The 26,764-nt window shown below is 35.9% G+C and overlaps 1 protein-coding gene across 7 annotated transcripts in view; it reads right to left on the reverse strand.

Moving 5' to 3' along the window:
- The window catches only part of LOC136033694 (uncharacterized), a 147,766-nt gene extending 121,955 nt beyond the window's left edge, over positions 1–25,811 (reverse strand). For 5 of the 7 annotated variants that reach the window (XM_065714539.1, XM_065714544.1, XM_065714543.1 and 2 more), the window contains exons 1-5: positions 25,697–25,811; positions 10,265–10,554; positions 5,263–5,462; positions 1,957–2,169; positions 1,053–1,224 (exon numbers count right to left, since the gene is read on the reverse strand). In XM_065714539.1, coding sequence (XP_065570611.1) covers positions 1,053–1,224; positions 1,957–2,169; positions 5,263–5,462; positions 10,265–10,546 — 867 coding nt within the window. In that variant the 5' untranslated portion in view covers positions 10,547–10,554; positions 25,697–25,811. Of the gene's footprint in view, positions 1–1,052; positions 1,225–1,956; positions 2,170–5,262; positions 5,463–10,264; positions 10,555–25,684 lie in introns of all 7 variants that reach the window. The other 2 variants (XM_065714540.1, XM_065714542.1) reach the window with 2 other exon arrangements.
- Between the last annotated feature and the right edge of the window lie 953 nt (positions 25,812–26,764).

Below are 26,764 nucleotides of genomic sequence, written 5' to 3' on the forward strand. Positions count from 1 at the left end.
TATACAAAATAAAATACAAAATAATTTTGCAATGTTTTCACCTTTCTTACTTTCATAATTAAAAAACTATCAAAACCTCAAGGCTTGTATGTCAATTAAACTGACAATCCATGGTCATTATGTTGTTGTTTTTTGTTTTTTTTAGTAAAGTGCAAATTGTGTTCTGGTCTTGAGAAGGCATGGGGGTTATCAGCCCTAATCATGTAAATTTTTGTTCGTCTTGAGTTTGACTCGGCTATTTATTGTAATTTCTGTTCATTTTGATTTTATTTATTTATTGATATTGGTTTGTGGTAGTTTTATGCTTGGAAGATAATTTGAATTAATTTTTGCTCATTCTTGGCTTAATGGAGCTCTTTACCTTTCTTTGAACACTAGTTTTGTGGTAATAACAAATTTGGTTATTAGACTTACACAGAAGCGTTCCAGAAAATTTGGGCCTAGTATGAGATAAAAAATATCACCAGAGAGAGAAATCACAGTTTCAGAAGAGATTCAGTTTAGAGCCATTTTGGCATATAAACTCAACGATTTTTGCATCAACTTAAAAAAGAGTGCACACAATTCTATACTATGTAGTAGAGTTCACATACTAATAAATTGATTTTAATTTGAATAAAACAATTACAAAAAGTCAATCATATGGCAATTGATATGCCTACTATAGGTCTCTGATACCACTTGAGACAAAGAAACATTTTTTCCCCCTTCATCATAGAGAGGAACTTGTACAGACGTATACAGCAGAATTATACATAACTATAGCTATTTGTCTAGGATGCTTTCTTAGTTGTTTTTTCAGTTTCTTTTTTTTTTTTTTTTTTTTTTTTTTTTTTTACAAGAGCAAATTCAGTGGCGGAAAGATTATTACAAGCTCTTTAACGTCAACCTCAACATCTATGAAAAGTTAAAAGACTGAATGTTTTTACCCAATCCACGGTTATTTAAGCTTCAAAATCCAAATTTGATTACAAAACTAGCTAAAATAACGTCTTTTCGTTTGTATTCTTGCCGAATCTGATAATTATAATAATCTTGTTGTAAATTTATACCTGGGGAATTTCTCTGTTTGTGTCATTCGTGAAAGGGTGACTGTTGCTATACGCAAACAAAGCAGCGTTTACTTCATCGTTAGTGTCCCCTCCATGATCCCCTGTTGAAGTCATTCCATGATCACCAAATACAAGAAGTAGGCTATTGGGTGGGAGATTCTCCATAACTAGCCTAAAATAAAATTTTAATTGGATAATCTATCAATCTATATAAAACCTTAAAAAAGTAACTATTATTGAGCTCATTCCTCTTCGCTAGTAATATTTCGTAGATGACACTCAAGTAAACTCAAATCTAGGCTCTAATCTAAGAACAAGACGGTCAAAATGTATGGATAGCAATCTTCTACATTACATTAAAAGAGGTTATACAAAAATGCTAGGTTTTGGTGAACAGTAAATGTCATAATTATTCCGGTAAAAATCAGTCCCATGAAACGACAGAGACAGGAAACAAGATTACTGACGATAACAGCATGCTCCAAAGTTTAAGTGTCAGTAATAATAGTATATTATTTGTTGTTATTTTAATTCCAAGAAACTAGATAACACAAAATTACGAGCAATTTGTATTACTTATAGGAACAAAATGGACAACAATTTTAGCCCCTTTTATATATAAGGAAACCATGATTATAAGTATTTTTGGGGCTAAATATCACTTTATCTGTCATTTTAAGCCCAAAGTAGAAAAAAAAACATTTAATAAAAATAATGATTATATAAGAAACGATTAATTGTAGTCGATGATCATTAACAATAATTGGGTTCTGGAACAGACCCAAAGTAGCCTTGAAAAAAACCGACATGGCTTTAATAACTGACGTGATCCCGCTTTGCTTTATTAATGTTTAGCCTTACTTTTCCAGTTTTTGATCTAAATTAAGTACAATATAAATTTTACCTTACAAATACATCCATTTCCTTAAGTTTTCTTTTCATTTCTTGATGATTCGGGCCGTACCTATGACCAGCATGATCCACTCCAAGACAATGAGCTATTAGCAGTTTCCAATCTTTTTTCTTCAATTCGTCAAAGATTTGACGCTCAACACCTCTATCTACCGTATCCAAATCCCACACATCAAAGGAAGGATAGGGATAGGACCGCAAAAATCTAAAAAAAAGACGCATTTTCATGTGTTCTTGAACAGAGACATAACAATGGATAATTAAATATTAGTTCTCTTACGGATTATTGAAGGAAAAGAAAGTCTCAATACTCTCGCTTATGAGATCTTGGCGAGAATCTAACAATGACTCAGAGAAATAAAAAAAAAAAGTTGTGAGGGGAATCTTTTAAGGGAGGGGTTAGTTGATGGTGGAGTGATACCTGGAAGTGCTAAAAGATTAGAGATCTTCTGAGCAACGCCAGGCGGTTTTAGCTTGATATACTAACCATACTACTGACATATTAATAAAGAATACAAGACTTACTAAGGAAGACTAGCCGGGTATTTCTATTTACGATAATATACAAGCACAAAGTAAATACATCCGACATTTTGAGACCACCTTTGGGACCTTTTTTCGATGTCAAAACAAAAAAAAATATAACAGAACAAAAAGACAAAAGAACAAAAGAATAAAAGAGATAGAAAAGGACAGAAAAAAAACACAGATGTATTTATTATTGGAGTTCTCCTCAAACAAGAAGAAGATAAACCCCCCACTTGGAAAACATAAAAACAACCTGAGAGAAGAAGAAAAGATTTAGGACACGAGTTATGATCATCTAAACTGACAAAAAGATTATTGATGAAACCCAATTTTTGGCGACGAGTGGTGTAATAAAACTACTACGGCAATGATTTAATAAGAGCTTTCTTTGAAGAATCTCCAATTTGAATCCTACATGAAAAATCCAAATTTATTCGTCGTACTATTCACAATACCCGCTAATTACTTTTTGCTTTTTATAACAATAAATTACTCATATTAAAGTACAATACGTAATATAGATATTTCAAGAGCAATATTAGCTTCACAGATTACAAGAGTTATGCTACAAAACGTGTTAGCTAAGTGACAGGTTGACTTCCATCCTTTCATACGGAAAAAGCTGGAAAAGTTGTAATAATTCATGTCGTATTGTTGTTAATTGTCTAGTTATATACTCTAACATTTAAACCAGATCACATTCTGTCAATGTTTTCACTAATAGCTATCTAAATAGTTTCAACAGAAATATGGCCAAGGAAAAAAAGTTATATTTATTCATAGATTGTATCTGAAGAAATTGGAACTAGTCATATTGAAACAATCAAATACAGCACACGTGACGCTGAAGCATATGTTCAAGGTTTTCTATTATTTAAGATAAAGTTTGATTAAAAAGCCAGGCTGAAACATGGGAACTTATTTAGGTGGAGGGCGTATAACAAACTTAAGCACCCGTTTATGATAAAGATGAGAAAACACATATCTACGTTGAAAAGATATATAAGAGAACCCTGGAAAACAAAATTGTAGTTACGATACACACATACGCAAACAAATACGGAAATACAGACACAAAGACCCGAAGAAAAGGCGCTTATGCGAGGGAGAAAAGAAAGGGGTAATATTTAATTTGCAAGAAAACTTCCTTAAATAAAGGGAGCACAGCTTCCTTTAGATATTAAAAAGAAATGGTGAGAGTTGACGAAATAGAGGACAGATTGATTTGTTTCAATTTGTGAAAACAGAGAAGTACGCCAAAGAGAGCATATCTAATTTGTATCTAATAAATTTAAACAAAAATTCCAGGTTAAGTTCGATCCTTATAAATCAATTTCTTTAAAAGTATTTAGAGCAATTATGTTTTCTGTTTTCCTTGGGACATTTGAAAAATGTCTTTCGGCTTCATAGTTCTATCTAGAGTCAAACCACAAATACAGTCTAGTCAAATCATACATACTAGTAAAATCACCATTATGATGCTAGACTAATTCAAATCTTATTTCCTCTTTGGTCCACCATTATCTTTGCAGTTTGCAACACTGGCTTAAGTAATAATATGCTCTAGAAAATTACACTTTAGTTACTTAGTATTTCAGTTATCTTAACGACATATTTTACATGCCTGAAGAGTTCAAATATGGCCGCTCTAGTAGGGATTTGCGCCAAAGAAGAACAAAGAGTCTTTATCCTCCTCTACTGGCTGAAAGAGTAGGTTCACACGCGTATAAAGTAGGTAGGGTATAGATAGTGATGTGTGTTTTTTGTATGTGTGCACTTACAGGGATTCCTATTTCTTACGGTCTTATTTTTCATTATTCCTAAAATTATCCTCTAAATTCACAACTCCCTCCCAAGAGGAAAGGTATTTCTCTTGGTACATGAATGGGACTTAAATTCATCGCAATTCAACATAAAGAAATAGTCAACAAAGAGGTCTATAAAAATTGATCAAGAAGTTTAAATACAGACAAACAAAGAGACAAATATATAATATATAATATATATAATATAATTATAATAATATAATAATAATAATATAATATAGTTATATTATATTATATAATATAATATAATATAAATATATAATATAATAAAACAAAGAGATAGCAGTGTGTCAGGGTCAAATAGTTACAATTCTAAGCAACGTCTTTGACCTTAAAATTGCAGCAAAGTCAACATCGTTTTATTAGCCTGTTAGTTAATACACAATCCACGACAATCTAATAATCATCAGCTTTTAGAAAGACTTATGAAGCACCCACGGTTATTCCTAGTAATTGGTAAAGATTTATGAATAAATGTTCATATTTGTGGCTTAATCCAGAATATCTTGGCCAATAGATCATTACTAATAACCTTTAATTCGAGCTTTAGAATAAGCCATAATAGCTTTAAAAAAATTAAAGAACCTTAAAGAGCCTCCCCACAAGAAACCTCAAGGAAAATTCCTCCGAAAAGTATAATAAGGTCCTAGGAGAACTCAAAATAATGCTTCAAAATAAAGCTAAGTGAATATGGATAATAATTTTTCTTTAAGGAAATCAGATATTAACGTAGCACTAAAACAACTTCTAAGACATCCTAGCAAAAACAAAAGTGAATCCATAGAGTAATTCAGAAACTGAATCCATAGAGTAATTGAAACGTGTCAGCTATGCTGGAGTGTCCAAACTTTGAAAATAATCAAAGTAGAACTTATTTACTTTAATACTGAGTTTCCACGCTAGTACTAGCACTACTCTAAGTATTGCACAAAGTGCTAGACTACCTCTCAGGAAATATGGAATCCCAGGTGTCATCTCCCATTTGTATAATGTTACTCTTTTGTCTCAGCAACTGGTCAATGATATTGTCCTCAGTGATCTCCGAGCCACCAAAATTAAGTGCAGCCTCGATGAATGTTGGCAAAGTTCCAGTAGTCATGCTTTTTAATCTTTGTAATGTCGTGGTCGGTGGATCTGCTACAAACTAAATATAAAATAGTAAAAATTAAACTTGGTCATATGTTTCTAGAATTAATATTTACATACAAACTTCAAATATATTAACTAATAAAAAACGGTAATTATCTACACTCCCTTTCTTCAGATTTTTCCTTGACAGCATAAACAATTTAAAATGGTCTACCTCATGCCTTTTGATCCAGGGAATAATAATATTTCTTTAAATTTTGTATCGTATTGATCCTAGTTTATCGCACCCTTTTAATAGGTATACGTGTAGCTGAACCCATATAGCTGAACCTTCATGCAACTAAACCCTCGTTATACTGAACTCCCGTAATACTCAGCCCCCGTACAACTTAACCCCATTTAACTGAAAACTAGTTCAACTGAACGGCCGTTCAACACAGCCCCTCTTACCTGAGCCCTTGCTTAACTGAACCCCCCCCCCCTGCAAATCAGTCCCATTTAACAGAGCCCTACTAAAATGTTGTATCGTCTTTGTCCTAGTCTATCGTACCTTTTTAGCAGTTTTATGTGTAACTTAACCTGTAACCGAAACTGCTCCATATTTCCTGAGAGTCATTACTTCCAGGTGATTTTTTTTATTTAGTTTCTCGTTGTTTTTTTTTTTAATAATGCTAGAAAATCCTGCGCTCCCTTCATGGAAATTCTCTTCCCTCATAATAAATTCCTCCATTGAAAGATCCTCCCACGTAACCCCCGACCCCGACCTGCTCCCACCGCAGCGTGAAAAAGTCCCCCTGAAAACGTCTGTACACTTCATAGTCACCATTACTATATGTAAACAATGGTCAAAGTTTGTAACTTGCAGCCCCTCCCCCAGTGACTGTGGGGGATTAAGTCGTCCCCAAAAACATAGTTATTAGGTTTTTGACTAGCCTGAATAGAATGACAGTCTCAAAATTTTGATCCAGTGACTTTGGGGGGGAGGGGGAATTTGCATAAGAGGGGGCCTAGGAGCCCTCCAATTTTTTGGTCATTTAAAAAGGGCGCTAGAACTTTTAATTATCATTCGAACGAGCCCTCTCGCAACATTCTAGGGCCACTGAGTCGATCCGATCACCCCTGGGAAAAAATAAAAAATAAACACGCATCCGTGATCTGGCTTCTGGCAAAAAATACAAAATTCCGCATTTTTGGAGATAGGAGCTTGAAACGTTAACAGTAGGGTTCTCTGATACGCTGAATCTGATGGTGTGATTTTTGTTAAGATTCCATGATCCTTTAAGGGGGTGTTTCCCCCTATTTTCTAAATTAAGGCAAATTTTCTCAGGCTCGTAACTTTTGATTGGTAAGACTAAACTTGATGAAACTTACATATTTAAAATCAGCATTAAAATTTGATTCTTTTGATGCAACTATTGGTACCAAAATTCCAGTTTTTAGAGTTTCGGTTACTATTGAGTCGGGTTGCTTCTTACTACAGTTCGTTACCACAAACTGTTTGACTATTGAAAAACTAATTGGGTACTCATTCAGTTTTAGAGGACATACTGTCTTATGACTGCGTAATTTGTCACTAAAAATTTACGCAGTTCATGTCAAATCAGTGTTTACATAGTAAATAATGTTTAATCAATCATATTAACAGCAAAAAAACCTTGCATAGATGCACCTCATCTATCAAAGGAGGTTTATTGGATCTTTTTATCGGGGTAGTAAGTAACTGAACCCTCAAAGGTAGCATTTCTAGGAAAAAAATTTCAATGTTTTATGGATGTCAGTTCCAAAAACACAAACTCCTTGTAAAGAAGCCTTTTATCACATATTTAGATATTTTAATTGTATTATATTAAGAGGATACAAGTAAATTAGCACTTATATTTAAACTTTAGTGTAAAGAGCAGGGGTTTTAAGTGGTACATTTATCTTAAATTTATTTATCCCAAATATAAAATTAGAAAAAAACATAAAGTAAATATGCAGAAACATTTTTCTTAAATGACAGAAAACAACAATATCCAAACTAAAAACTAACAGAAAATAGACATGAAGGGCTCCTAGCTGTCAACTCTGTCTCTTTACACAAAAGTTTCTTTTCAGTACAATACATCAAGAATGAATGCTATTACACAAGAACAATACAATAGAGAGCACAATTTATTTTATCAGACAGCTAGATGAAAGGATTCACCTTGCTAGATCAGAATCAGGCACTTATTTATTCATATTAAATAAAAAAACAAGTTTTTTTTAAAGAAAGTAAGGAGCGACATTAAAACTTAAAACGAACAGAAATTTCTTTCGTTTCTCAATTCTTCTTTCAATTCAATTCTCAATTTCTTCTCTCAATTCTTCTTTTTAAAACAGTAAAAAACTTAAGCGTAAAGAGCGGGGCGTTGATGAGGAAGCAGCCTCTTTCACATACGAAGTAATTTCTGTTCGTTTTAAGTTTTAATGTCGCTTCTTACTTTCAGTTAAAAAACTTTTTTTTTATTTAATTTCTGAACGTTTTTGAATCAATGCATGTTTTGATTTTGGCTCTCCGCAGAGGAATAATCAAAACGAAATTTGCATTTTTTTTTTTTTTTTTTTTTTTTTTTGGCTAAATGGCTTTCTCATAATTTTGATCGAATAATTTTGATAAAAAAGAGCGTTGGAGGAAGCCTAGTTGCTCTCCGATTTCTTGGTTAATTAAAAAGGCAACTAAAACTTTTAATTTTTTTAAGAACCTTTTTATTAGTAAGAAATTTACGTAACTTGTAAATTAGCTTACGTAAAGAACTTTTGTATTCTCATGTTTTTATTACATATATGAGGGGGTTCGCCCCTCGTCAGTACCTCACTCTTTACACTAAAGCTTAAATTGTGTCCCAATTCATTAAGAATGACCCCTGAATCACAAAAGCCGTAGAATAAATAGTTGAAATTACTAAAACACTTTAGCGTAAAGAGCGGGGTATTAGGAGGAGGTGAGCCCCTAAAATGGGTAATAATTTCTGTTTGTTTTAAGTTTTAATGCTGTTCCTTACTTCCAGCTGAAAAAACTTTTTCATATTTATTTTTTAATTGTTTTTTTAAATAATGCTAGTAAATCCTGCTCTCCCTTCATGGAAATTTTCTTCTCCCATGACAAATTCTCGATGGAAAGCTCCCCCAGCATATCCCCCTCTTCTCAACCCCTCCCCCCAACCAAAAAAAATCCTCCTGAAAACGCCTGTACACTTCCCAATAACCATTACTATATGTAAGCACTGGTCAACGTTTGTAACTTGTTGCCCCTCCCACGGGGACTGTAGGGGAGTAAGTCGTCCCCAAAGACATAGTTATAAGGTTTCCCGACTACGCTGAATAAAATGGCTATCTCATAATTTTAATCTGTTGACTTTGGGAAAATAATTAGCGTGGGAGGGGGCCTAGGTACCCTCCAATTTTTTGGGTCACTTAAAAAGGGCACTAGAACTTTTCATTTTCGTTAGAATGAGCCCTCTTGCAACATTCTAGGACAACTAGGTCGATACAATCACCCCTGGGGAAAAAAAAACAAACAAATAAACACGCATTCGTGATCTGCCTTCTGGCAAAAAATGCAAAATTCCACATTTTTGTAGATAGGAGCTTGAAACTTCTACAGTAGAGTTATCTGATACGCTGAATCTGATGGTGTGATTTTCGTTAAGATTGTATGAATTTTAGGGGGTGTTTCCCCCTATTTTTTAAAATAACGCAAATTTTCTCAGACTCGTAAATTTGATGGGTAAGACTAAACTTGATGAAACTTATATATTTAAAATCAGCATTAAAATGCGATTCTTTTGATGTAGCTATTGGTATCAAAATTCCATTTTTTAGAGTTTTGGTTACTAATGAGCCGGGTCACTCTTTACTACAGTTCGTTACCACGAACTGTTTGATTTACTTTCATTAGTACGTTTTGATGTTCAAAATGTCAATACTTACATTGTTAATATGAACTCATATCAAACACACCATAATTCTGTGGTAAGAATGTTCGCAACAGAAGAAGAAGGAGAAGGATTTATTCATTAAACAGATAATAAAAAAAAAGGTTACTACCTCCCCTAAAAAGCAAAGCTTGTCCGAGACGGAGATAGAGAAAACAAAAGACATAACATAAAAGAACACTAGGCCACCGAAACCACTAATACCATCACACTCAACTATAAATATAAAAAAAAACATTATTACTTTACTTTTCCTCTGGGAACTACATATCATCATAATCCCCACGATAAATAAAATAAACGAATGAATCAAAACTCATTATCTACAAAAAGTAGTTCCTTACTGGTTTTTCGGAATATAACAGATATTTGAATTCAAAAAATGACTATCACAAGCCCCGAAGGACCAAATTTGCATAATGTATCTAAATGCTTCAGATGCAACTTATAATCTGTAAACTGTATTTTTGGTCCCCTAATAATTGGCCCAATACACAATCACAGAAACAAATATTTAATTTGAAGAAATACAAAAGGTCCTCTCCATTTGCAGTAGAGTTATAACTTCTGTACAAAACATTTATATGAAACACAGATAGTCCAGAATGATTGCAAATTCTAATGGTTTATTTTTACTCCTGACCCCTAGTTTGTATTTTCCAATACGATACTAGTTGAGTAGCTCTTAGCTGTTTATTCTTGTGTGATGTGCTTTTTTTCATTGTGTGTCATGTCAATTATGATACGGTTGGTTTGGTATGAATTGTAAATATGGTGTCATGATGGTATTGCTGTGTTAGTTATTTTAATTTTTTCTTCTTTTCTATTACTCCACAGTGTCATTATCTATATTCGTTTGTGGGTATTGTATTATTATAAACAAATAATTCAAGCTTACCTTATAAAATTTTGAATGACTGGTGTTGTGTTCTGAAAAAGCATAGACTTCAGTAAGACCAATGGAGCTCATGAAATCATATTTCAGGGCATCTATGATAAGCAAAACGACTTGATCCCACATTGGCTTACCATGATCTGTGGGTAAGTTATTAACATCAGGAATCAAGAGTTTTTGCAGCAGAAATCCTCTGCAGAAAAAGACGATACCAAATAATGCCACCTGACATGTGAGAACCAAACTTAACCATAGGCTTTGGTTTCTTTTGGGGAACATTTTCATTGCAAAAGCTAAAAGTGAAAAAAAAACTCGTGAATGTTTCTATTTTGATTCTAAAAAAAGGTTTCTTTGTTTGAATACTCCAATCACTGCTATTATCTCACTTAATCTTCTAGACATAGGCACTAAAAATATGTATATTTTGAAAATTTGAGAACAATTATGAGGTTTTAATGGTTGAATTATCTAGTATGTGCCCAAATAAACACAAGAGGTAAGTTAATGTTCAAGCCAATTCAAGTACAGTAGGATTGCTTCAGCCAATCGTATTTAGGCATGAAGCTATTCAAGAACAAGAGCTAAGAGCTCATATGGCACTTGTGACGAGGCGAGAAGAGCTAAGAGCCAAGAGATCATATGGTATGAGCTCTAACAAAATTCTATGAATCAATAGATTGATTTAAAAGGGAAAATAAGAGGCTTAATGCCGGTCAGGATTTAAAATAAGAGCTCTGAGTCACGATGTCCTTCTAAATATCAAAATTTATTAAGATCTGATCACCCACTCGTAAGTTATAAATACCTAATTTTTTCTAATTTTTCCTCTCCCTTTAGCCCCCCCCCCCCAGATGGTCAAATCTGGGAAAACGACTTTATCAAGTCAAATTGTGCAGCTCCCTGACACGCCTATCAATTTTCATCGTCTTAGCACGTCCAGAAGCACCAAACTCGCCAAATAACTGAACCCCTCCCCCCAACTCCCCCAAAGAGAGCGAATCCGGTACGATTCTGTCAATCACATATCAAGGACATTCCATCCATCAAGCTTCATCTCGATTCCTCCACTCCAAGTGTTTTTCCGAGATTCCCCCCTCCAACTCCTCCCAATGTCAAACGATCTAGTCGGGATTTGAAATAAGAGCTCTGAGACATGAATTCTTTCTAAAAATCAAATTTCATTAAAATCCGATCATATACTCGTAAGATAAGAATACCCCAATTTTCACGTTTTCCAAGAATTCCGGTTTCCCCCTCCAACTCCCCCCAACGTCACAGGACCTGGTCGGAATTTAAATAAGAACTTTAAAGCACAAGATCCTTCTAAATATCAAATTTCATTAAGATCTGGTCACCCTTTCGTAAGTTACAAATACCTCAATTTTCAAAATTACCCCCCTCCAATTCCACCAAAGAGAGCAGATCCGGTCCGGTTATGTCAGTCACGTATCTTAGACAGGTTTTTATTCTTCCCATCCAGTTTCATCCTGATCTCACCGCTTTAAGTAATTTCTAAGATTTCCGGTCCCCCCCCCCAACTAGGTTGGGGGGTTGAGATTTAAAATAAGATTTAATCCGGTAGAGATTTAAAATAAGAGATCTGAGTTACGAGGTCCTTCTAAATATGAAGTTTCATAAAGATCCGATCACTCCTTCGTAAGTTAAAAATACGTCATTTTTTCTTATTTTTCAGAATTAACCCCCCCCCCCCCTCCAATAGATCGGATCCGTTCCAATAATGTAAATCACGTATGTAAGACTTCTGCTTCTTTTTCCCACCAAGTTTCATCCCGATCCCTCCAATCTAAGCGTTTACCATGATTTTAGGTCCCCCACCCACCCCAAACTTCCCCCAACGTCACCAGATCCAGTCAGGATTTAAAATAAGAGCTTTGAGACACGATATCCTTCTAAATATCAAATTTCATTGAGATCCGATAACCCGTTCGTAAGTTAAAAATACCTCATTTTTTCTAATTTTTCAGAATTACCCCCCCCCCCCCAACTACCCCAAAGAGAGCGGATCCGTTCCGATTATGCCAATCATGTATCTGGGACTTGTGCTTATTTTTCCCATCAAGTTTCATCCCGATCCCTCCACTCTAAGTGTTTTCCAAGATTTTAGGTTTCCCCCCTCCAACTCCCCCCAATGTCATCAGATCCGGTCGGAATTTAAAATAAGAGCTCTGAGACACAATATCATTCCAAACATCAAATTTCATTAAGATCCCATCACCCATTCATAAGTTAAAAATACTTCATTTTTTCTATTTTTTTCCGAATTAACCGCCCCCCTACTCCCCCCCCCCCAGATGGTCAAATTGGGAAAACGACTATTTCTAATTTAAGTTGGTCCCGTCCCTGATACGCCTGCCAAACTTCATCGTCCTAGCTTACCTGGAAGTGCCTAAAGTAGCAAAACTGGGACCGACAGACAGACAGACCGACAGAATTGGCGATTGCTATATGTCACTTAGTTAATACCAAGTGCCATAAAAAAGCAGATAGTACCACATCTTGCAATGTGGTGACGGTTTTTTAATCTAAGGGTCAAACCTCCTAAAACTAAGACAGTACAGAACATTTATTGGTGTATCCTTGATATGATGTTTCTCCCTTAGGAGCTATATAGCAAAAATGATAAGAAAGGGAGAGGATAGAGATCCATCAGAGCCATTGCTGGCACAAAGGGCGTCGAATCGACGCTTCAGTTGCTGGGTCTTTTTTAAAGTGACAAGTAGCAAGCTTGACATCCAGCCTTGCCGTAGCGGTATCAAGCCCTGGGCTTGTATTGCAACGCAGACCATCAATCCACTGTGCTACAAAAGGGTAGCAAAAATAAGCAATATATATTTCACATCATAGCCTATAAAATACCAAAGATCTAGCAAAGAGCAATGTGTTTCCCATGCATTTTCTCTCCAAGCCTCATTATATAGAAAGCTGAAAGATGGCAAATATGATTGCAAATGACAAGATCTGGCATCCTTTCCAAGTACCAAGTAGATTGGGAGAGGGGATGACAGAGAGATTCATGATCTGGTGCCCCTAAGGCGAAACCCAGCATTAGAACAAACTTTAAGGATAGCTATTTCAGTCAAAATAATTAAAACCTAAAAATATGCATCAAGATTTGGCCTGATGAGTACCACCACCAAAGAGCATGGGCACCTAATTACAAAAGTAGCCAATTCAAAGCCCAAGGATTAAAAGTTGCGTCTTAGTTGAAAGTGTTACACTCTTAGTACCCACTAAGTCACCTCAGAGTAGCCTACCTACTGATGCACCTTCTCATTAGGAGCCCCCCCCAGGTTTAGGACAGGGGAACCACCTGTAGATGTGCAGGATATTTCCAGAGTAACAGCCTTAGCATGCAGAAAAACCAACGAATGAATTATACAAATACAACAATTCCATCCCTTTAGGTCATTTTGTTACCAAACACAGCCGTGTCAGTTGGTATACTCAGTACCAGGACCCTTACAAAACAAAGGAAAAATACTAACTTACTTCTGAGAGAGATAAACCAGTACAGCAGGGATGTTGTCCATCTATCCAAAACCCACCTCCCAATAACTGCAAAAAGAAACCTGGTGACACCCCTCTTATTCTTCTGGACATAATGATGGAAGAAATTGACCGGAAGTTAGGTTTTTACTGTTCAGAGAAGCTAGAATATCTCTGATAACTATAAATCCCATATGGAAATGGTTTATTATGACCCATGTGAAAGGGTCACCTGTCAGTCTTTCAGATATCCTTTCAGATAGTCTGTATTCTGGACTCTAGCAGAGACAACTAAGAGTCTGAAATTTGTCTATCTGTAGATTGAGATATCTTTTTCTATCTCCTCCCCCCAAAATGACATAATCTTTGCCATAGAGGACTTTAATGCCGCTATTGGAAACGACTACACAGGTTCATTGGTAAATTTGGTCATAGACACACCTTTCTAGACATAGCCCCCATGTAACCGCAAATTTCTCTGACAGAAGAATTCTAAACCTCATACACCACATCCTTGTGGGTAAGAATTTGAAGTCATCTATTAATAGCATAGTCCTGCTGGCTGGTGGTGACTTTGACAATGACAACTTGCCTGTTATGTCTAATGTCCAAAGAAGACTTGCAATAGTTTCAACACTATTTAGGAGACTCTTCAAATTTCAATTAGATCTCTGGAGTCACCAGTCAACACAAACAGCCTGGACTACAGCCCCATCCAACCCAAACACCCTAGACTGCAGCCCTGTCTAACTTAAACAGCCCAGATTGAAGCCCTGTCTAACCTAAACAGTCTAGATTGTAGCCCTGTTCAATAGAATTCCAGAACTAGCATTAAGCTCTCCACAGAGACTCATCTAGTCTAAGAACAAAGAATAAATGAATGATGTCTAAAAAAGATATTGACAACCAGCAATGATATTGATCGATTGTCAGCAATGCTGCTCTCTCCACACTGGGTATCAAAAAGACTGACCAAAAGCCTTGGATCACAGAAAAGATCATTCAATAATCCAATGAAAAGCGCAACCTCACAAACAAGCAAGACAAACAGACTGTAGAGAAAGCCAAGTGTTGTGCTCATTTTGTCTTTATTAAGGAGAAGTATGAGCAGTGCAAATAGCTTTCAAGAAAGGCAAAGCATATTCCATGTACAGGAGAGAGAGAAATTGGCTATAAGAAGTATCTTAAGACACGCCCAGTCTTTGACTAACAAGGCATGCTGCCTCTTTCACAAACCATATAAATTTCACAGGTGTAATGCATCCCAAATAAAAAAAACTTTTGACCCATCTTCTCTATCCTTAGAAATTGGATCAGCCAATCTATATATCTATATATATAAAAATAAGTTGTCTGTCTGTGTGTCTGTCTGTCAGATGACGTCATGTTTCTATGTCGACTGACGTCATGAAGTTAGTTGTCGTCATTTTTGCTATGACGGTGACGTCATTAAAGATATTTAAGACATGCGTTCACGGAAAAATGTTTAATTGTAAAATGACTGAAGAACCTACAATGGCAACAGCCGAGGAAGCTGCTCAAAGAGTCTATGCCAAAAAACTTGCTGCTGATAGAGAAAGTAAGAAAAGAAAGCGTGCCGAGGAATCACAAGAACAGCAAGGAAACAGGCTTGCGGCTAAAGAACGCAAAACCGCGCAGTTAGATGAAAATCCACCTGGAAAGCGAGAGTCAAAACATATGAAAACTGAAAATGATAGCGATGATGATTGGGTTTGGGATTTTGACTTGGATAAGGTCATCAATGCCTACCAGATTTAAGTTAAAAAACAAAGGTTCGGCGATATGTACTTCATAGTGACGCTGAAAAATAAAGAAGAAAAAAAAACTGAAAAAATGTAAAAAACTAAAAAAAACTAAAAAGAAAAAACACTCAAAGATAAATTACAGACCGGGACACAAATGACGACCGACACAGAGGGAATATAAATGACGACCGGGAACCTCAAAGAAAAATTACAGACTGGGACACCCGGACACAAATCACGACCGGGAATATAAATGACGACCGGGGCACAGGGACACAACTACAACGGGGACGCCGGGGGCACAGGCGGGATATATAATTGACGACTGAGACACAGGGATTGTTTGAATAGAAATTACAGACCGGGACACCGGGACACAAATGACGACCGGGACACTGGGACACAGGGAATATAAATGAAGACCGGGACACTCAAAGAGAAATTACAAACTGGGACACCAGGACACAAATGACGACCGGGACACAGGGAATATAAATGCTATTTATATGCACAGACAATGGGACAGCGAAGAATGTTGTATATTCGCATGTTTTACGTAGTTAAAAATATATATTTATATCTATCTTTATTCACAGGTGGGACACAGGGACACAGCTACAATGGCGCGTAACTAATATGGCGCGTAACGACTTACGCGCGCGGGGGGGCTTGGGGGGGCGCGAAGCGCCCCACCAACTAGGTGTTGGGGTGGCACGAAGCGCCACCCCAACAGCTAGTATATATATATATATATATATATATATATATATATATAAATAAGTTGTCTGTAAGTGTGTGGGTCTGTCGGGTGACGTCATGTTTGTGTGTTGACTGACGTCATGTTTTCGACTGACGAAATTACAGACCGGGACATCGGGACACAAATGACGACCGGGACACCGGCAAATAGGGAATATAAATGACGACCGGGACACTCAAAGAGAAAGCGACCGGGACACAAGGAATGTTCGATTAGCAATCACCATCAACAAAGCACCGGGACACAAATGACGACCGGGACACAGGGAGTATAAATGACGACCAGGACATAAGTAAAAAAAACTAAAAAAAAAGGTAAAAACTACAAAAAAACTAAAAAGAAAAAAAAACTAAAAACTAATAAAAAAACTAAAAAAGCTAAAAAACTAAAAAAACTAAAAAAGAAAAAAATGAAAAATAAAGGAAAAACAAAACTAAAAAAATAAAAATAAAAAAAACTAAAAAGAAAAAAGGGGAAAAATACAAAAATTTATTTCATCATATACCGGGACACCGGGGTACAAATGACGACCGAGACACAGGGAATATAAATGACGACCGGGACACAGGGACACAACTACAACGGGGACGCCGGGGGGCACAGGGGGATATATAAGTGACGATGGGGACACAGGGAATGTTCGATTAGCAATCACCATCAACAAAGCTCAAGGGCAATCATTAGAATGACGAGGTATAACTAAAAGAAACTAAAAAAAAGGTAAAAAACTAAAAACTAAAAAAAAGACCAATTCAAAAACGAATGTATATACAGACCGGGACGCCGGGATACAAATGACGACTGGGACACAAGGAATATAAATGACGTCCGGGACACTCAAAGAGAAATCACAGACTGGGACACCGGGACACAAATGACGACCGAGACACAGGGACACAACTACAACGGGGACGCCGGGGGGCACAGGGGGATATATAAATGACGACTACGACACAGGGAATGGTCGATTAGCAATCACCATCAACAAGGCTCAAGGGCAATCATTAGAATCATGAGGTATAGATCTGAATACGGATTGTTTTAACATGGACCACTATATGTTGCATGTTCAAGAGTCGGTAAACCTGACAATCTATTTATATGCACAGACAATGGGACAGCAAAGCGTGTTGTATATTCGCAAGTTTTACGTAGTTAAAAACATATATATATATATATATATATATATATATATATATATATATATATATATATATATATATATATATATATTCACAGGTGGGACATAGGGACACAACTACAATGGCGCGTAACGACTTACGCGCGCGAGGGAGGGGGGGGCTTGGGGGGCGCGAAGCGCCCCCGCCAACTAGGTATAGCTAGTATAGATCTAAAAACAAATAGATCTACCAGTCCCCCACGCGATACAGCCAGAGTTTCTATAAGTTAGCTGCTAACACCTCCACACCTACATCAATAGTTTACTTTTTTCTGCTCTGCTGTAGAAGATAATTCAGGAAATCAGATAAGGCCAAGGATGGTATCTATTTCAAGCTGCGGAAGCTGTGGTCTTCTGTTGCTGCATTTCATTACTTGGTTTTCACTGGGGCCAGACTGTAAGACAAGTCTTTGATAAATTTGACAAAGGCTGATTAAACGTGCCTTGAAGTATTTTCTTGTCATTACCAAAACCAAATTTCAACACAGGGCTAGCCACCTTTTAACTTCGAATTTCAATCACGATATCACTCAGGTCCAGAATTCACTTCATCATTGTGTGCCACATCTGGAGAAAGTCTGCACAGGACTTAAACTCTTGCAACAGCATAGACAAAGGCTTGCAGTTTGGGTCTAATCAAGGTTTGTTGGTGCAAAAGTTTTACTACATCTTGCAGCTCAGAGAAAAAACAAGACCTTCTTCAACATTAGCAAGCTAAACGATAAAGAAGTTTGGCCGGCCCTCTACTTGGAACTGAAACTGATTTTGCACACTCTTAGATTTTGCACACTCTTTAGACAATAACTTAGACCCTGATAAAAGATGGAAGACCTTTAAAACAGCAATGAATAAGGCTGGTAATGAGATCTAGGCTGATCTAGGTTTGGCCAAAGATGGTGAACTAAGTAGCTTCCATCTATAGAGCATCTTGTAGAACATTACTCATCATGGTCAAATTGTATCTCCAGCATCACTGCTGCTGTGCAAGTTCAAAATGCCTGATTTCTGTCACAAATACAAATATACCCTTGGTTGACACATGTCAAAAAATCACTACTGCTACCTGAGAAGTAGATCACTTTCTTTTGCCATGGTACAAAGCCACAGAGTCCCCTCTCCTTAAGAAAAGTTTAAATCAGTTTACAAAAATTATCAATCAATCATACTTACAAGTCATACTGCTAAAATACCAAGAAAAATCATACTCGGACACATCGAAGCAACACACTCAGAGGTGATTCCACAATACATAGTGTGTTCCTGACCAAATAGGTAGGCATTTGATCAGATTTTTAAAGCTTATCAAATCATGGAAAAATGTCTTGAACTTGATAATAATACCTACCATCTACTCATGAACTTCACTTTCATGAACACATGAACTGATCACTTTCTTTTGCCATGGTGCAAAGCCACAGAATCCCCTCTCCATAAGGAAAGTTTAAATCAGTTTACAATAATTATCAATCAATTACACTTACAAGTCATACTGCTAAAATACCAAGAAAATCATACTCGGACACATCCAAGCAACACACTCAGAGGTGATTCCACAATACATAGTGGGTTCCTGACCAAATAGGTAGACATTTGATCACATTTTAGAGCTTATTAAATCATGGAAAAATATCTTGAACCTGATAATAATACCTACCATCTACTCATGAACTTCCAACAGGCATTTCACCTTATTTGGAAAGAAGGCATTTGACTGAACTTAGTTTCCTGATTAGCAACATGTGCACAAGGTTCAGGAGCCATATTATAACCAAAGAAGGCCTTAACTAAAGTTTTAAAACATTGATTAGTGTTCTGCATGGTTGCTGGCTGTCACTAGAGTTTTTCAATCTCTTTTCAATTGATTTCCTTTCACTCAATGGCCATGGATAGCCTGTTGGGTGCCTTCCTATGAGGATAAGCAATAAAGAAACTATGTTATACCAATGATATTGGGCTAATCACTGTGCATGATGATTCCTTGTCCATCAGTCTTCTTATTTCTATATAGTCAGGCTAGTAGAGCAAAAGATGAAACTGTAAAAATATCTTCTAGCTAGAGAAAACTATCAATTCCCAATCCAATTCCGTTTTTTTTTATTTGTTATTTTACCACTATTTCCACAAAACATGAATCTCAACTGATAAAACACATACATATTTCTGAAGTAGATCTTTCACAGACGGAATCTTCATTCTTCCCAATATGTCTAAAGAGCGTAGATAAGTTTTAGAGATTATAGAGATTTCATAGTCACTGTTGGAACCAAGCAGCTAAGGTAAACAAGATCATTGATTTGATTAAGTGTTCAGTGACAAGTCACCAACCAAGAGTGATCAAGAAGCTTTACACAGCCCTTGTATGTCCCCATCTTGAGTTCGGCATGTTTGTTGCCAATCTGCACTTTAAGTGTGACATGGAGATACCAGAGAAGGTCTGGCGTATAGCAGCCAAGCTCCCTTTTACCAAACAACAAATCCCCTGTTAACAACAATGAGGAAAGTTTAACCTGCCAACCCTAACATACCTTAAAAAAAGAGGAGATATCACCATCACATTTAAGATAGATGACCAGTGACACCGTTAATCCCATCTTTGATCACAGTGCGTACACCAGAAAATAAGAAACTCTATATAACTGCATCAAAAATTTAGCAGAAAGTTTAACTTCTTCGTTGCTTGTGTTGTTCTGCTGTAAAATTCATTCAGCAAATCTATGATGCTGACCAGATGAGCTGACAACTTCAATGTTGGTGTTGCTCATGATTGCATTGGCAAGTTATGGAAGGTGCTGTGGGACAAACCAGTGTCATCCAGCAGGGTATGTTAGGTGCCATTCACCCCTTTTAGCCCTCAGACATGCTTGGCTGGCAATACATCTTGTGACACCCAATGATGTAACCAAACTGTCCTGTATATATGTAAATAGTGATGACCCACTCTTGAGCTATGACATGAATAATCAGTCAATGTTACCTAGTGATGTCTACAGGCTCTTCAACTTTAGTTGCTAAAACACGCAATTTAAGGCAACTTAATGTAATAAGCATCATCAGTAAGAAACGGATTTTGAGTTTAAAAAAACCTGCTCAACAACAATAAGTATCTTCAAGTTACTATAGAAAGTCAGATACAAATTGGTTGCTGCAGATCTCACACAAACAAGAAAGACTTGGAAAAGTTACAGAAGCAGAAAAAATGGTCAGAGCAAGAGAAAATGACTAAAGGAATATATCTTTTGACATCCCATTTAAAGGAATTGTAGTAAGATGACTTCTCACGTCCATCATGAATATATCAGCAAAAAAAAGGAACAACTGAAGAGGAAAAAGTAAGCATAATTCTTACAGCTGTTGAACTAATTAAGTCGTATCAGGAAGCTCCATTGCAAAGAGACTTAAAGAATATTCAATTCAATCAGTTTTCCTTTTTTCAACACAAAATGGGCTCCCAAGAGCTTTTTAGCTTAGTAATGTTCAAACTGCTATTACTAGGTTATTAAACAAGGTTAAAAAGGTTAGGATCAACACCAATGCATCAAGATATATCTGATTTTCTCTAAAATACAGCCACATTGGCTTTTTCTTAATAAAATTAAGTTAAATGGCGGCTAATATTATATTGATGAAACTATGTTCCAAGACCTAGGTCACACAATTACACTCCATATGATTATTCAGCTTTTTCCCTATACTTGAGGCCTTTTTTACAGTTTTGCTTCCACTATCTGAATAGTGTTTTCTACATTTACACTTTAAAAAAGGCTGAAGAGAAATGAAAAAATTAAGTAAAAAGAATAGGCATGTTAAATGCACCAGAATCCGCCCACACGTATTCCCCATGTAGATCAACATGTGTCTGATTGGGTTCTGACTCATGTTGAAAACAGGTAATTTTTTTTGTTCTGTAAAATTTATAGGTGAAAACACACCAATTTAGGAAAATCAAAGTTTCGCACCCTTTTCTGATAAAACTTCAAACTTCTAATTCAACAGTTATAATTATAAACGTATTTTCTACATACTGAAACCCTTTTTAAACCAAAATTCTTTAAATTAAGAGTTCTAGATTAGAAAAAGTGTTTCTTTTTTAGAAAAACTGTCAAACCATTGGTAAATTTACCCTACTGTGTTAGTTGGTGATGATACTGACTTACCTATTCTTTTATTTAAGAAAATAATATTCAATTTAATAAGTTTCCTGTTTCCAACACAAAATGGGCTTCTGACAATTTTTTAGCTTAGTAATGTTCAAACTGTCATATCTTGGTTATGGCAAAATGGTAAAATGGCAGCTAATATTATATTGACAAAACTATGTTCCAACAGTCAAAAATTCTTGTCTGATGTAGTTGATTACTAGACAAACTAAAAATGTTCCTTCAGCCAAATTCAAATGTAAATTCTGGCTTCTGTTATGAGATTCATTTCTTTTAAGAATATTTTTAGCAACCTTGTCAGAATTTTTGCAGACAGCAACAGGCTCTGTTGACATATAGGTGATTCTGCCAAAACTTCACTGAACATATAAAACAAATGAGAAACAATTGGTGTTGAAATTCAAGGGTTCTATGACAAATCTTAGTTGTACAAATTTATGGGTACTTCCTCAACAACAAGAAATTTTGATAGTCATTATTTCTAATGATATTTTAGTTTTTTTTATTATAGTTCACTGATTTGATGCTAGTTTTTTCTCTCATCCAAGGAGCTGCCTCTTGGCCTCATGCTATGATCATATTTTTAAGCTCTTGACTAGGTAGATTACATTTTAGTAAACTGTATATATGTTTTCTTTCAAATAGATCCAAAGCCATGAAATACTAAATATTCCCTCTGAACCCCTCCCAAATTACTGTAGAATTCTTCAAGGAACCTTGTTGGGACCACTCTTACCATGTAGTATTTATTAATAAATTTGGTAAGATTCCCTCAAAGGTGTTAATATATAGCCAAGATGACCTGCTGATCCTTCAAGTACATCATAGAACTATCAAAAATGGTCCCATCAAAATCCAGCCCATGTTTTGGATAAAGCCAAGAATTTATACATATGAAAGTAAAATCCACTAAGTCAAACATAATGACAATAAACTTCTTAAAATTCTTGAAATCCACTTTTGTTTTCTTAGACCTTATCCCACCCAAAATGCTAATGAAACATGTTGAACTCCTTGTTGTCACAAACTTCTAATAATCTTAAGTAGGATATACATATTTCAAGCATTCTGGACTTTCACAACAAAGGATAGTCAAAACTAAAATATTGACCAAATGGCCAAAATATTGACAACACTTTCACTGTTAACAACAAAGAAATATTTGCAAGACCATTAAAGCTGAGAGGAAGTGGGCCATTCCAAATAGCATTTGTAGAGATCTATATCATGCATTACATTATAGAGACCAAGGTCACACAATTACACTCCATATGATTATCCAACTTCATCCCAGTGCTTGAGGCAATTATTTCAGTTTTTGTTGCTTCAATTATCTGAATAGTGTTTTATACATTTACTCATTAAAAAGAGTTGAAGAGAAACGAAAAAATAAAGTAAAAAGCATAGGCATATTAAATGCAGCAGGATCCACCCACAAGTATTTTCCATGTATTTCAACATGTGTTGGATTGGGTTCTGACTTAGGCTATGTTGAAAACAGGTAACTTTTTGTTCTGTCAAGTTTATGGGTGATAACACTCCAATTTAAGAAAATCAAAGTTTTGTACCCTTTTCTGAAATAGCTTCAAATTTCTAATCAAGCATTTAGATTTGAAGACGTTTTTCTTACATATTGAAACCTTTTTCAAACAAAAAGTCTTTAAATTTAGCATTCTGAAGTAGAAAGACTGTCAAATCATGGTACCTTTACCCTACTGTTTTAGATGATGATTATATTGACTTACCTATTCTTATATTTGTTCATGGTAATAGTGATTTGAGCAAGGCAAGTTGTTCAACAGAGCAAAACCAGGCAGTATAGGTGATGCATAGGACATACATATAATCTAACTTTGAATACATAGAACATCTAACTGTGATCAAGCTACTATCACATAACCAAAATAGCTTCTATTCTAATCTATCAATTGATACAACCCTCATTGATGCTTATGAGCATGTAACAGTACTTATTGACATAGGATCTCTAGTCAATATGATATTGTTACTAGATTTAGCAAAAGTATTCAATAAAGTATGCCATGGGAGACTACATTATAAACTCTATACAATAGACCTCCATGATAAAGTCATAAATTGGATGATACAATTTCTTACCAACAGGAAGCAAGTGGTAAATTTAATTGGGGATGATGAATTGATTTTCCTCTCTGAATCAGCAGATGTAGAAATCAGGGTGCCCCAAGGCCCAGTTTAATTTAATATTTATTTAAATGATTATCTTCAATCATAGAGAATAAAATTTAACTATATGCAGATTATTCCATAATAAGTGGTCTGACTTATGACCACCCAAAGCACACAATTCCTCCAAGCAAATGTCAATGCACTGTCAATGTGGGCAAGAACCAGGCAACTAAAATTTAGAAGCCAGACATGTAACATCATACATTTGGAGGTAATCACCCTCAGAGCCAAATGGACTCTAATGATGGTTCCAAACAGCCACTCACAACCAGTAAAAAAGTAAACAACCACTCACAACATCAAGAAAGATTAGGATTTGGGATGTCCTTTGCAACCCCAGGAACAAGCTAGTTCAATTAATTCTGGAACCTGTGTGGCAATGAGTAACAAAATACAAAAATGATCCCCAAAACTTGCCATATTTTACCAGATTCTAAAGGCTAAAAGTACCATTTCTCACATATCAATGTAGGCATAAAAAGATGTATTAATGGCATATAAATTGATCTCTAGGTTTAAGCCTAGGATTCTAGTTATACATAAGGAAACATATTAAGAAAACAATTCTTACTTCATAATATGCAGAATATTCCTAGTTAACACATTTTGCAGGTGAAGGACCTTTTTTCACTTCTTTCACTGTTGTATAATTTTTTTTAACAACATCTTAAAAAATAAACATGGATTTGACTACATTTTTCTATTTTCAAATACTCTATATATGCAATAAACACCAACAATGCCATCTAATTATTTCTTGCAAAAACATTTGATAGACAAATTGTAATAAATTATGCTAAGTTATGTAGCATTTGTAAATATGCTTTTGAAGACTTAGAGAATAAACACAAACATGATAGAATAACTAGAAATACAAGGAAAGAAGAAGATAAAGGTTCTTCCCCTGCAAAATGTGTTAATTAAGATTATTATGCATATTATGAAGTAAGAATTGTTTTCTTAACATGTTCCCATATGTATAGCTGGAATCCAAGGCTTATAATAGGCTAATCACATGACTATGATATTATCCCAAGCCTATTCTATATAGACAGTTTTTTTTTCAGAACAAGATGGCACCCCTTAAAGTGTGTAAAGTTTATATTAAAAGATTATTCATATAGCTAAGAAACAAACTTACCTCTTTAGTCAGAATTGATACCTGAAAGTAAATTTAGCATTAATTTGAACTGAAAATGAATCTTATGTCCAGCCATCAATTCAGGGTAGGCCTATATATTTGCACATAAGGGGAATGAGGGTAAAGTTCAAACTTTCCTCTGTAGTCAGAATTACATCCTGAAATCAAATTTAACATTCATTTGCATCAGAAATTAGTTTTCCTCTCCCATTTAATTTTCAAATATATACCTGAATTGACATAGGCTATATAGGAGGGGGGTAAAGTTCATTTCCTACACAAACCAATGTTAAATTTTAATCATGATACAATTCTGACTACAACTATAGAGGTAATTTTGCTTCTTAGCTATCTGAATAATCTGTTGATATAAACCTTAGCTGATCTTATTTCTGGTGATTTTAGCTCAATTTAACTTAAGATAGCCTAATCAATTATAAATACCAAAACATGATTCATGAGTAGAATCATAATCCTGCATTGGTGGAGCAGACCTCAATGGTTGACTAGACTGTCCTATCATTACTGTATACTTTAATATATGCAAATGGCTAGGCACATCCATTTCAGCCTCCCCTAATGGGGCTGGATACAGCCCTAGGGCAAAAGTCTGCTAATTGTATAGCCTAAGTTTGCAGCATATTTTACGCTTCTGCTGCATTTAGCTCAGATAAAATTAACTTCCCAAAAATAACAGAACTAACTAATTATGTCACCTGTAAGGAAGATTGTCTAATCTTGAAAGAATATCTCACGTTTCCTATGTTTGAATTTTAAATTGCAAGCAGCAAAATCGGCATTTTTGGCTTTGATATTTCTCCCGAAATTCAATCTTAAGAATTGCGTTATGTCTCCATAAATATATTGCATTGCAACGATGTGGCTAAAGATGTTTAAAGAAATGTAAAGAGCTACCTTGTAATGTTGTCTATTGAATAGGTTTATTGACCCAGGCTACCTACAAAAAAACATAACATGACACTTCCATACAACGTAATATAAAAATACTACATCTTCCTTCTCATAATAAAAAAAAGCAACATACTAAACTTCCAAAACACTTTAACTTCAAGAGTGGTCCACTAAAGTCTTGGCTTGGTTCACTTCACTGAGTCTTTGGCCGTGTTAAGGCTGCAGCTTTTCATACTTCTTTTCACTTCACTCTTTTTACAGGTTTAGCTTCAGGGGTCCTCTTACTATTCGACCATACCGCGTGCATAGCTGCAATGGTGTTTCGCTGGTACCCTGGGGCTGAGATACGGTGGTCGTCTCGTTGGGGCTTGGGCTGGCCTGCTGACCGTCCCGCAGTGGCAATGGGGACATGAACAGGTCTGTCTGTGAAGCTGAGGGTGGTGACTCAATAGACGTTTCTGTTGTTGGTGGTGCTGCTTCATCGCTTGTCTCACTGACACGGCTCAAACCTTGCTGGCTTTGATGTGGACGGGCTGTGAGATGTTTACGGTTTCTCCTTGGCATGGAACCTTCGTTGGTACGCACCCGGTAGGATCGTGGCTGTCCTGCATGGGATAGCATAACAGCCTGACTCCATGGTCCGTCGGGTGTCTTCTGTACGTAAACCGCGTCTCCAGGGGTGAGTTGTTTCAGTGATCTAGCTGATTTGTCATGATACAGCTTTTGGTGTTTCTGCATTTCAGTTCTTCGTCGGGTGAACTGTGTGGTTGGAATGACTTTCTTCTTGAGGTGATGTGAGGTGCACGGCAGGATGGATCTTAGCTAACGCGACATTAGGAGCTGGGCTTGTGACGCAAAGCCGTCGACTGGTG

Source organism: Artemia franciscana, chromosome 12 (assembly GCF_032884065.1).
Source record: "Artemia franciscana chromosome 12, ASM3288406v1, whole genome shotgun sequence".
In the NCBI taxonomy this organism is placed as follows: Eukaryota; Metazoa; Arthropoda; class Branchiopoda; order Anostraca; family Artemiidae; genus Artemia; species Artemia franciscana.